Source organism: Manis javanica, chromosome 8, assembly GCF_040802235.1.
Source record: "Manis javanica isolate MJ-LG chromosome 8, MJ_LKY, whole genome shotgun sequence".
NCBI classification, from domain to species: domain Eukaryota; kingdom Metazoa; phylum Chordata; class Mammalia; order Pholidota; family Manidae; genus Manis; species Manis javanica.
Window position 1 is genome coordinate 99,672,845 of NC_133163.1, and position 12,196 is coordinate 99,685,040.

A 12,196-nucleotide genomic window follows, 5' to 3' on the forward strand; every position below is an offset into this window, starting at 1 on the left:
GCTATCCTAGCATAACATGCTGCAGCTGAACCATGGTCCTGAGTTAGTCATTCCAAACAAGATCACACAGATACAAACAAAATTTGGGACTACAGCTCATTCTTAGGATGAAGTACCCCCATTTTTATGATGACAGAGAGCAAACCAGGAGGATTCATCCCATCAGAGGAACTTCAGGCAGTCTCCCCTTCATTAAGTGGGAGGGTAAACGGAGGTTAACGTATAACCCAGCTCTCTTTTTCTCAGTTCAAGAAAGATGCTAATAAGAAAATATATGATTATAGGTTTATTTCCCTGACTAAAGAAAAGAAGCATCTGATGAGAGAAATATAAAACCAGATTCATCCCCAGATAAAAGCACATATACTGCCTCAGTTCTAGGGTTTTCCCAAGTCCTTACAATGGCGGTGCCCCAAGCCTCAAGAGCCATGCAAACCCCCACAGCTGAGAGTATTTAGGAGGAACTGGGAGGGGTGTTTTAGGTCTGGAACACTGTTAAGTCTTCAATGAACATTTTGATGGCATTGAGGAAAGTCAGCTAAGGAGAACATTCTGATTTTGATCACATAAACAGTTGATGCACCCAAAACACATCTTAATTTGGTGTCACAATAAAAAGGATTTTTAAAATCTAGGACTGGCAATTGAAGCCATAAGTACAACTTGAGAGCAGCTTTAGGAAATGGTGTTGCTGTAAGCATCCTCAGCAAGAGGTGCCACCCGGGGCCAGCGGCGATAGAGAAGAGACAGACCAAGCGGCCAGCAGGAAGAGGAAGAGGCCGTCCCTCCCTCCCCCGATTCCCAGCCCCACTTCCTTCCTGCAGTCTTTCCTGGCCCGCCCCTCCCAACCCCCATCCCTCCACCTCCCCTGTCCTATTGACAAACAGCAGAAGCAGTTGTGAGGTATAAACAGAAATGATTGCAGGATTTCCAAGAAGTGTTTTCCAAAGCACTGCTTGACCTTTGAGAACTACAAAATAAACAGCAGAACAGGGGCTTTCTTTCATGCTCTTCCCCCACTGTAAAGGCAGGTTGATTCATACATATAATGATGGGGATGGTTGAGATGGGTTAACGAAAGAGAAATTGAACAGTAGGTATCTAACCCCCACCAAGTAATTAAGGCCCACCCTTCAGAATAAGGTCATGATGTCTTGTCAGTGGTTCCTCACACAGTGGGGCCACACATTCTGTTCCCAGAGCAGCAGTGTCTTCCCCAGGGGCCCTGTGCTCTGCAGTGCCAAGAGTTGGCACCTTGTAAGGAATGAAAGTACTGTGCTCATCCCGCCTGGAGAGCCATGGACGCTGCCCACGCACGTCTCAGGAAGCTCTCAGGACGGACCCCAGGCAGGCGGCCCTACCTGCAAAAACAACCATTCCAAAGCACCAGCTGGTGTTTCTCAGGACGCAGCCCCTCAAGATGATCTTCTCGTTGTTGAGCGAGTGTTTCCCGCCCTTCCAAGAGAGCGTGCCCGTGAACTTATCCAATTTGTTGTTGGGTGCCTCGCAGACAACAATCCCTGTAAAAATAAAAATAAAAATAAAAATAAGAATAAGACACCTCTTTATGACTCACCTTGAAGTCTCTTCAGAAGTTCACAGGACTGTGTTACCCCCTACTTCTCCAGACAGGGCATTTTTCCTTTTCTTTTAGACAGCACAATGTGACATATGCCAGACTGCTAGGAAAAATAAGCTGGGGCACAGTGATGGACCTCCGTCACATGTTTTGAACGTAGCTTTCTCTGTCCAAATAAGAGCAGAAACCTTGAGAGCCATGAGAGTTTTCTTCCTAAAAAAAAAGTCACTTATCTCTGCTTCAGTTTTTTTTTTTGAACAGATGATTTTTGAACAGATGAAGCAGAGACTGTCCTTAAAGCTTTTCTTATTCCACCTCTTTTTACCTAATGTGAATTTCACACAGGTTAGATGGCATCCTTCCTGTTTTACAACCAAAGTTAATCAGGTCTCATAATCAGAATTTCGGGGATCCTACTATGTCTCCCCCGAGGACCCTGGGCCTCGTTTGCCACATGTGCCAAGAATGCGTGTGGTCCCTTTCAGCTGTTCTGCACTTCTTGGTTCAATTCAGAGTTTTGGGGACTCTCAAAGGTGCCATGAAACTTGCCCCAACCTGGCCAGAAGATGTCCTCAGTTTTTTTTTTTTAATTCCAAGCCCATACAAAACCTAAGATATGCCCATTCCAAATCAATGAATCTATTCATTCCATTATTTCAGTAAGAAAATACAGTTTCAGGGGGCTGTCTTTCTTGACAGAAAAAGAAACGAGAAATAATCTTTTTTGGCCCCTGCCGCAAAATAGAACTATTAGATTAAAATACATTTTCATTGCAACCAGTTGGGGTAAATTTTATAAGTAATGAGTAGAAAGATGGGACAGACAAAGGGAGAGAGGAAGGAAAAGAGAGAGGAGAAATGGAAAAGGAGGTTGTGGGCAGATCCAAACAGGGTTCAAGCCAGAGTCAGGGGTGAGATTAGTAACCTACAAAGTTCTCCCTCTCAAAAACAATAAAAACACATTTATTTAGTCAAAGCCAAAAGGGCAGGTTGGAACGTTAAAAGTGACATTTGGAAGATGAGAAAAGGAGGCATGACTTCAGCATTGACCGACGGGAAAGGAGACCAGCTTCACCAGGGAGCTTCTGGGTTACGCTGTTAAACCACTCAGCGAGCTTCTTCTGACCTCGGGGGCTCCTTGCGTGGCTCCTTTCCTTCTTAGGGGGATATCTTTTCCTTTTAAAATTCTAGACATAGGTGGCAACAGCCAGTTTTCACATGGTCTGATCACTCATGACCAACCAGTTTACTGATATTAATAGACCTTGCTGAAAAAGGAAACAAAACCCTGAAAGGAATGAGGGATTCACAGCCTCGGACCACTCTTCCCAACTCCATCTCCCTTTCCCCAGCGTAGCAGAAGAGCTGCCTAACAGCCCCAACTGGAGCGCTCAGTCGGCTTCCCAGACGCCCCCTGCTAAACAAGAGAGTCCTTGACAAGAGTCCAGGCAGGACGATTTTCATGAGGCTCAATAACCTGCACAAAGTCATTGCTGATACAAGGAAAGTGCCTGAACTCTGGTTGCTCCGGTTATGGCCTATCACTGATATTAAAAAGTACATTGAAACTGACCCAAGTTGTTCGGACAATTAAGTTAGGAAGAGGAGACTTTTACTAAATTCTAAGAACTCAGTATCTCCAGTGCTTGCCCAGTAATCTTCATTTCTGAATTTTGTAGACCTCTGAATCGAGTATCACCAGCAAAACCTACATAAAATAACAGGTTGACAGCAACCCTTAAAGCTTATTCCAGTTTCCTGACCCAAGACTCCATTTCTCAGGCTTCAAACTTGGCCACTTAAAAAAAAAATGTGTTTTGGGCAAAAACAACATGATACACAGTGCCTGCCAATAGGAATATAAAAAACAGGCTCATTTGATCATTTTTATTGTTGCAAACAAAGACTGACATGGAGGCAAATTCAGCCTTGTACGGGTTGGCTGGCTCCTCCCTGGCCCCAAGGCTCATCCACTTCTGGCCTGACACCCTGGGTGTGGTTCTAGACAGGAAGAGGCAGTAAGTCCAAGGGATTCTGCCTCAGTTCTTTGGGGCCAAGCCCCAGTTCATCCTTTCTCAAAGAGTGTGGTCCCAGGGTTCCAAGAGCTAATACTGGTCAAAACAAAGCGGTGGGAACAAAGCCAAACTACATTTTTGATCTTCAGAAATGCTCAACTTCCCCTTTCTTAACCCTGTTATCATAAAACAACAAACTTCCCAATTTTTCTTCTGCCCCTTCCCAAAGGGAGTGAACAGGTTCCTTTGAAGGGAGCATTGTATTCACTTCTGTAACACTATAATGTACATACTGCTAATTTAATAGTAGCTTAAATATTTGTTAGAGAAATGATTGAAAAAAATTTCAGGTGATTTCAAAAGAGAATCTGGGAGCCGAGATGGGTATTAAAGTAGAGCAAAGATGAATGAAAGAAGTGGGCATGTCTGCACAGTAATAATGATAAAAAGGATTGGGAGACATAATAGCCTCCCCACAACAGAGAGCTCAGATTGGCCTAACTCATAAGGGATACAAGTAGATCTGAGCACACCGTGTGTGCTGGCAGAAGGGGGTAGTGCTGAGAAAAGTTGGGGACCTTTAAGCACATTAGAAGTAGCCAAAGACATATCCCAGCTTTAAAGCATAATAAGGATTAGGGGGAAACTCTAGGACCTTTCTTCCTTTGCTAATTGTATCAGAGTAAGAGGTAGTAAATTGTCTGACAATAGATGAGAAAACAGTTTAGGAAAAACAGCATTTCTTCTCAGATAGTTATTCACTGAAAACATGTTTGGAACACAAAGTCATCTTTAAGGGATAATAAAACAACTGGGAAAAAAAATCATGTCAGTAATGAAGTACAAATGTAATCAAACTAGCTAGTCATATTTGTTTGCCCCTCTGAAAAGAACACACATGAAAGCAGACAGAAATTCATCCAGTTTATAATCACACAGAAATTCTCTAGGCCCGTGCTAAGCAAAATCCACAAGATTTCATTCTGCACCTTCCTCAGAACTCTAAATTCAGTTAGCCAGCTTATTGATTTATTACCAACCTAATTACCTTCTCACTATTTACCTCAAAGTGGAAATCTATAATTTATCATGAAAAAGGAACTCAGTACTCAGTATTCCATGATTTTCAAGAGAAGTTAGGTTTATTTCTTTATTTATACCACTGTTAGCAGTATGTGTTGATTATCTGTACTTCAATTTTGCCATAAGAAAGATTATCTATTGAAGAAGACATCACTGTTGCTGTTCAAAAGTTTCTCCAGGCACAAGCTTCTCAGCATTTAGGAGATTGCCCACTACTGTTGCCCTCATGATATGATATTTATCTTTTCCTTAGAAAGAAGAGTGTCACCTTAGCCTCAGTCACCCATCACCACCACCACAATGCCCACATCAACACCAACAGTAAAGAAGGAAGTTGTTCTTCCTGTCTGTCTATACATGAAATCTATGTCTCATGCAGTCACATCACCTTTGCTGTTGAGCTGTGCTTCTGTCCAGGTGAATGGGAAACTTATCTGGTAAGTCAAAAAAAGTCACAAGATGCTAACCAAGTCTTTTTTGCTTTTCTCTCTTTAACCAGAAAGAAATACTTGGTTTTCTGTGTTTTAATCATACACAAAGATTCCTGAAATAAAGAGTCAACATTTTCCTGGTTCAGAACTCTGTATTAACAGTCATACCAAATATGTAAACTTGTCATAAATTGTAAGAAACAGATCTCATTCCAATCAATAACAATATGCAAAAGATTCTTAAACACATTTGAACAATTTACATTCAGGGCTTTCCCCAAGGCATAACAATGTCCAGTTTACAAATGTATAATTAACAACTATTTCCAGTTACTTTTTGGTAAAGATAAGCTTTTCAATTCCCCTAAGACTTTAACATGAAACATCAAGGTCTTCTCTATTTTTACACTTGCTATAATATTAGATCAAGTTATTTCATATAAAATTTAACAGGCTATATATCAATTTTTTTCAAATGTTTGAAATGTATAAAAATATCTATATGAAAACTTATAAAATAAATAGATATACCTAGCAAAAGCCAGCTCTGTCTTGCATGCATTGGGCTCTCTGTTTGACCAGTTCTTCTATAAACACTTGTCAGGAATCCTGATGTTCAAAATCAATGAGAACATTACTACTTCCTAAAAATATGATGTCATCCAGGTCCTGGAAGGACTTGATCTCTGGTCATTAATTTTGTGCCTTTATGTTTGGAGTACTCTTGAAATTCATTTCTTACCCTGATCAGGTGCTCAGCTATCATGCTAACTCCCTTTACTCTCCAGGCTGCCTCTCTACTTATAGTTTAGAGCCTCTCACGAGCCTTCACAGAATTAGCTTTGCCCCAGTCCTGGCTTCCTATTCTGGCTCCTCCACTTAGTAACCTTGAGACGTTGGGAAGGTTATTCGATTTATCTGGGTCTCAGATTCCTTGCCCACAAATTAGAAGTAGTAATAATTTCTTCCTTCCAGGGCTGTAATGATTTAATAAGATAATATATGTAATTATTTAGCCCAGTCCTTGGTACACAGTGAGTATTTGCTCATGTCAACGTCATGATTAGACCCTGACAACTTTAAGACCTTTACCTAATTAAAGGCTTCTTTGGGAATAAGCACTTTTTATGGCTTTTTTCTCCCTGGGCTCTATAAGCTCTATGAAAGCAAGACATGGGTCTGATTTATTAACCCCTATATCCCCAGGATTAGCAGATCACTTGGAATTGTGTTAAATATATATTTATTGGATAAATGAACAGGTGACTGACTGAATGAATGAAAGAAAAGTGTGAATGAAAGCTCACGCCACACCCAAGAGGCTGGCAGCAAGACAATGTCCTTGTAAGGAGGCAGGCATGCACTGTTGGTGGGGATGTAAACTGGTGCAGCCACTATGGAAAACAGCATGGAGGTTTCTCAAAAACTTAAAAATAGAACCACCATACCATACCTAAAGAAAACAAAATCACTAACTCAAAAAGATACATGCACCCCTATGTTTACTGAAGCATTATTTACAAAAGCTAAAATATGGAAGCAACCTAAGTGTCCACTAATATATAAAAGGATAAAAAAGATAGATTACATATACAGAATGGAATATTAGCCATAAAAAAGGATGAAATCCTGCCACTTGGGACAACATGGATAGACCTTGAAAGTATAATGCTACGTGAAATAAGTCAGACAGAGAAAGAAATACCATATGATTCCACATACATGGAGAATCAAAGAAATAAAAACAAACAAACAAAATAGCAATGAACTCATAAACACTACCTGATGTAGTGGGGGATGGGGATGGACAAACTAGGTGGAGGGAATAAAAAGACATAAACTTCCAATTATAAAATAAATAATTCATATGGATGTAAAGTACAGCATGGGGAATATAATCAGTAATATCATATGTTTTTGTATGGTGATGGTAACTATACTTAGCATAGTGAGCTTTTACTAATGTATATCATTTTTTAATCACTCCATAGCATGCCTGAAACCAATATAATACTGTATATCAACAGTATTTCAATTGTTTAGAAAAGTCGAGAGGCAGAGAAACTTATGAGACATCCCAAGGTCCTCTCCATCTCGGTTTTGACCATTGGCATCCCCAATTTGGAGTTCCCAGTTGGTACTTGTCTAGGGATAGGAGTGGGGAACACAGGACTTCAGATAATTGCGGGATGTGCACTTGTGATGCCAGGACAGAAAACCCTGGTTGGGTGCTAAAGTAAATACTTCGGTAATTCTCAAATGAAAAATCACACGGTAACTAGAGGCAAAAATAATGCCGTATCCAAATTTGCCCGGAAGTCACAAGCTAAAAGAATACTTAGCACAGACAAAGCACAGGCAAGGGCATGCCTCACAGGTGTCTCAGCTATTAGATCTTGCTGTGGCTAGCAGAGCATTTCCAAATGCACACAGTGCCTATCTCATGCTTTTGATTTAAGTAAAAGGAAGTAATATTTAGCTTTAATTCCTAAGACTCAAGGAAGTCTTTTTTCTAGTCTTCAGAGGAAAACCTGAAATCTATAGATACCCCATTATATCAAAGGTGAACAGAGAAGACAAGAAAGAGAAAGTAGGAAAAGAATGGAGACGTAAAAGAATTAAAAGAAACTTGATAATACATGTGGAGGTATGTATAATTCTATGTATTTTGTATTGCATCTTGTCTTTAGGAGGCATGCAAAAAATAGACCTAATAAACTACTTAATATGGAAAGAGAGCTGAAAATAGAAAACATAAAGAAAAACAGAAAAAGAAACAATGCAGGTGAATAAGTAAACTGACATAAAGAGTGGAAGTTGGAAAAAGACTGGTAAGAAAGAATGCAAAAAGTGGGGAAGGGAAAGTGAAAGTGTGAAATAGGTACTTAGAGAAATATGTGTATATAGTGTATAGCATGTGAATGTGTGTCAGACAGGGAGAGATTGAAATTAAAACTTGTAAACTATGGCTTGGAAAGAAGGGAATGCAGGAAGAGTTGAAGGCTGTAGGAAAGTAAGGGCAATCATGGGAAGGATTTAGTGTTTGTTAACTATCCCAATTCTTTCAAAGACTTTCCTTACCATCTTGCATCATCTTCTTGGTCTTTAAATTTGGCTGCTGACAGAGGAAATCTAATTTGTATATTGTACCTAATTTATGTCCTCTTAATCCCTCTATTCTTTCTTCAGATGCCTTCTTAGAAACAGAAAATCATGTTTTAATAAGGTTAAACCCATAAAATGCCATATTGCTTGGAACTTTAAGGTGGATTGAAATTCAATGAAATGAAAATGAGAATGAAAGAATAAATTTAGCAGAAACCTGGTTCTTAGCCCAGAAATATACCAGCTTCATGAATCTGACATTACATGTTCTCTAAAAAGTGACCACAGTTTAAGTATAAATAATAGAAAAGAGAGGTCTGTGTTGCCTTCATTTGAGACAATAGCTGTGCATTAGAGATTTGGAGAGTTACCTATGCTGTGTGAAGCAAATTCCTGCCATCTAGTAAATAATTAATGTACTTTAAAAGTAAGTTTTATGAAGTCTTTAAAAAGACTATTTGTATATATAAGCGAGTGCTTTAACATTTCAGATACCCCCTCTGTAATAAAGGAATTGTTTTAAATGAGGAAGTATTTTCTTGCTTCAGCCTGAGCAGCACCACTTGTACTAGTTTGAATTTGGGAACTTCTGTGTTAAATTTTGTTTGGAGAAAAGATTCTGAAGCAAAGACATTATAATGCTATTACACCAGATGATCTTCTCCCAGCCACCTGTCCTCTAGAAGGAAGGGACTGGCACTCTTGTTTCGTCCTACAAGTTCTCATCAGGAAACTTCCTCCTGCCAATCATTTCATACATCATTCCCAATCCCTTTACCTTAGGCCCTTCCCTTGCTCTCCCATATCTGTCTGGGGCTGGGTACTGACCCTGGCCCTACTTTCTGGCACTTGTGACCATTTATTCATGCATTCAGTAAGTACTTATTGGACACCTGCTATGTGCTAGACATTGTTCTAAGAACTTGGCATGTATCAATGAGCAAAACAAAGATCTCTGTGCATCTTACATTGCCACAGGGGGAGATGGACAATATAATAAACTTAGAAAATAAGTAAGTTATAGACTATGCCAGATGGTGATAAGTGCTGAGAAGAAGAAAGAGCCGAGCAGGGTAGAGGATACTGAGCATAGGAGGAGTCATGCTTAGAGGTGGATTCTTGGACCCGTTCCTGCAGTTCCATGTAAGAAATCTACCTAATCCACCTGGCATTTATACACCACCCTGGCACTGACCTATGATCAGAGTTCTTGGAGGATGTGGTAGAGACAATTAGCACTCAAGAAATATCCACACTCGTTACTTTCCAGCCTCCCTTGCAGTTAGGCTGGACCCATCTAACTCATGCTGGCCAGTGACATGTGAGAGAAGAAGCAGTTAAAGGTCAGTGTGGCTCTTTTGTCTCATCCTTCCTTTGACGTGCTCACCTTAGAAGCCATTATGTAGGCACCATGGTTACCCGGCCTGCATCAGAATATGACATGAGTGAGAAATAAACTTATACTGTTTATGCCACTAACATTTCAGAGTTATCTGTAACTGAATCATACTGTAGACTATCTGAGCCAATATCTATGAAAAAAATTTAACTGGGCAATTATAGCAATCATTTTCTGCTTTGTGATGGTAAAGAGAGCTAAAAAGCATGAATTTTTACCTTCTCGTAGATTGATAGAGGTACAAAGGTATAATTCTGCCAGGGAAGAAATGAGTAATGGTAAATTATATTTAGTTGCCCTTTTAGGACCACATAGTCTATGAGGTATTTTAAGCAACTACTTTGATTCATGAACACAATTTACTTTTCTTGGACTCACATAACAGTAAAATTTCATTGAAAAAATTACTTAGTAGAAAATGTGTAATTTGTTTTACTCTAATCAAAATACTTCTTGGGCCATTCAAAGTTTCCTGGCCATTCCCTTGACTTGAGTCTCAAACTGGAAGAATATTTTTTTCTATAAACACTTGTTATAACAGCACGCATTTAAGAGAGATTAAAATATTAACAGAATCCAGATGGTTTCAAGCAAATGCAAGCACAGACATTATTAGCTCTAAGTCATGCATTAGAGAAACTTTATAATACAAATTTGCCTATACTTTAAGTCAGGGGATCATGCTAAGAACTTGTCCACATTTTCCTTTAATGGATGTAAAAGAAAACTTTTTAGGAGATAGTCTCAAACACATATAGATTCATTAATAAATAAAACCAATCTGTATGGAAATATTGATATCCAAGGCCAGATATATAAGTGTATTAAGCAAGAGACCATTAAGGGATGGCAGGAAGGCCCCAAAGACTCTCCCACAGCCTGCCATGGTACCTACAGTCCTCGCATCCATGGCTCTCTTCTTTGACTTGAAGAATTTTGTTTCTCTGTGATAGTTTTAACATAAAACAGTAAGACATAGGTGGAACAGATTAGGCAGGGGAGAGGGTACCCCCCTCCAAGGAACAATGGGCTGGGTCAAATGGTGTGAAGATGGTGATAACAAACCATGGTCCTAAACAAAGGACAACAGCAAACTAACTGATTAATAAATCCGAACACTCTTCCTGAACACCTACTATCTTTAAGACATTATGTTAAGTACTACACAAGATACAGAAATATAGGAATCAGGTCTACTGTCTTGGAGAAGTTTGTAGTCTAGTATTTGGTCTTTGTTTTGGAGCCAGAGAATGGATGCACAGTTAGATAGAGAGCTAGAAATAAAAGTGCAGCCTGTATCATCCTCAGCAAGTCTGCACGAGGCTCCAGGGAGACCAAGGGCAGTCAAGAGAAGGGTATCGTGGGACTAGAGGGAAGGAGATCTAGAGAAGAGGAAACAAGGATGAAATGAACAATGAACTGATAAAGCCACTCTCCCCCTGATAAACATTTTTACTCTTGAGTGTGGGAAGTGATTACAGATTTTGAGGCCAGGAGAATATTATATTCTTTCACCAAATGCAAAGAAACATAAATTGGATTTCAGATAATTCATTTGTTACATTGCTTTTTGCTTTTGAGATTTTTGTTCATCTGTTTAAACACTTACCATCAAACTTTGCAAGTCGGCTAATATCTGCTCCAAGTTCTGAGGTAACTGATAGTGCATGGCGGACTTTAAGGTTTGTTTCCCTGTGAAATTAATTGACATGATATGAATATTTATATGGAACAGTTCAACAGCATCATACTTAAAGTGATCACGTGGGTGCAGCACATGCAAAATCCAGCACAAGAGATGCAAGAAACTCCCTTTGAATGTCATTCACACCTCGCACACTGTCTCAGGGAACTGGGCAGAGCTTTGCAGGCTCTGAATAGTTGGCATTCCACCCCACTGCACATCTGTATAACAACACAGTAATCTGTTTTGCTATTTGAAAGAACAGAGAACATAATAAATATGGTTTCATTTGAACCTACTCAGACATCATGCATGAATTATAAAACACATGAGGACTGAGAACACAGTTGCCAAATAAAGGAGACCAGTATCACTAGAGTCTACTATCTACATAAGTGTTTTACTTGCAAAAGATGGTCATGGCTAATTTCACAGTAGCTGAAATTTAAATGGAAAAAGGAATACAGCTTTCTTTTTCTTGGAGAGTCAAGCCAAGAATTCCATAAGTCTAGAATCACACACCCAGACAGGAACTCAGCAGGTCACAGTGAGCTAATCATCTCCCTGGCAGGACCACACATACATTGGACAGACAGCTCTCCGGTATTCATGGAATGACCAGAAGTGAAGAGTCTGTGACCATCAATCACATCTTGTGTTTAGGGGCTTGGTGTGCCAGTTTCTCACTAAGTTCATCCTCATTCTCTTCTACTGCAGTGTAAGATCATCTGCCAGAGTTCTATCTTTTATGGAAATGTTTAGTAGTGGGTTCATTCAGTCAACAAATATTGATTGTTGTCACCCATGATACTCAATGCTGCCCCACGAGGGTTACTGTCTTCTTGAGAAAAACAAGTGGTAGGTAAAAAAGCAAATGTCACCATTTGGAATTACACGACA

General features: G+C 39.6%; 1 protein-coding gene across 3 annotated transcripts in view; it reads right to left on the reverse strand.

Moving 5' to 3' along the window:
• The window catches only part of ATP8B4 (ATPase phospholipid transporting 8B4 (putative)), a 222,013-nt gene that overhangs the window by 93,422 nt on the left and 116,395 nt on the right, over positions 1–12,196 (reverse strand). For all 3 annotated transcript variants that reach the window (XM_073211786.1, XM_073211788.1, XM_073211787.1), the window contains 2 exons: positions 11,222–11,304; positions 1,362–1,520 (listed from right to left, as the gene is read on the reverse strand). In XM_073211786.1, the coding sequence (XP_073067887.1) occupies positions 1,362–1,520; positions 11,222–11,304 (242 nt within the window). The remainder of the gene's footprint in view (positions 1–1,361; positions 1,521–11,221; positions 11,305–12,196) is intronic.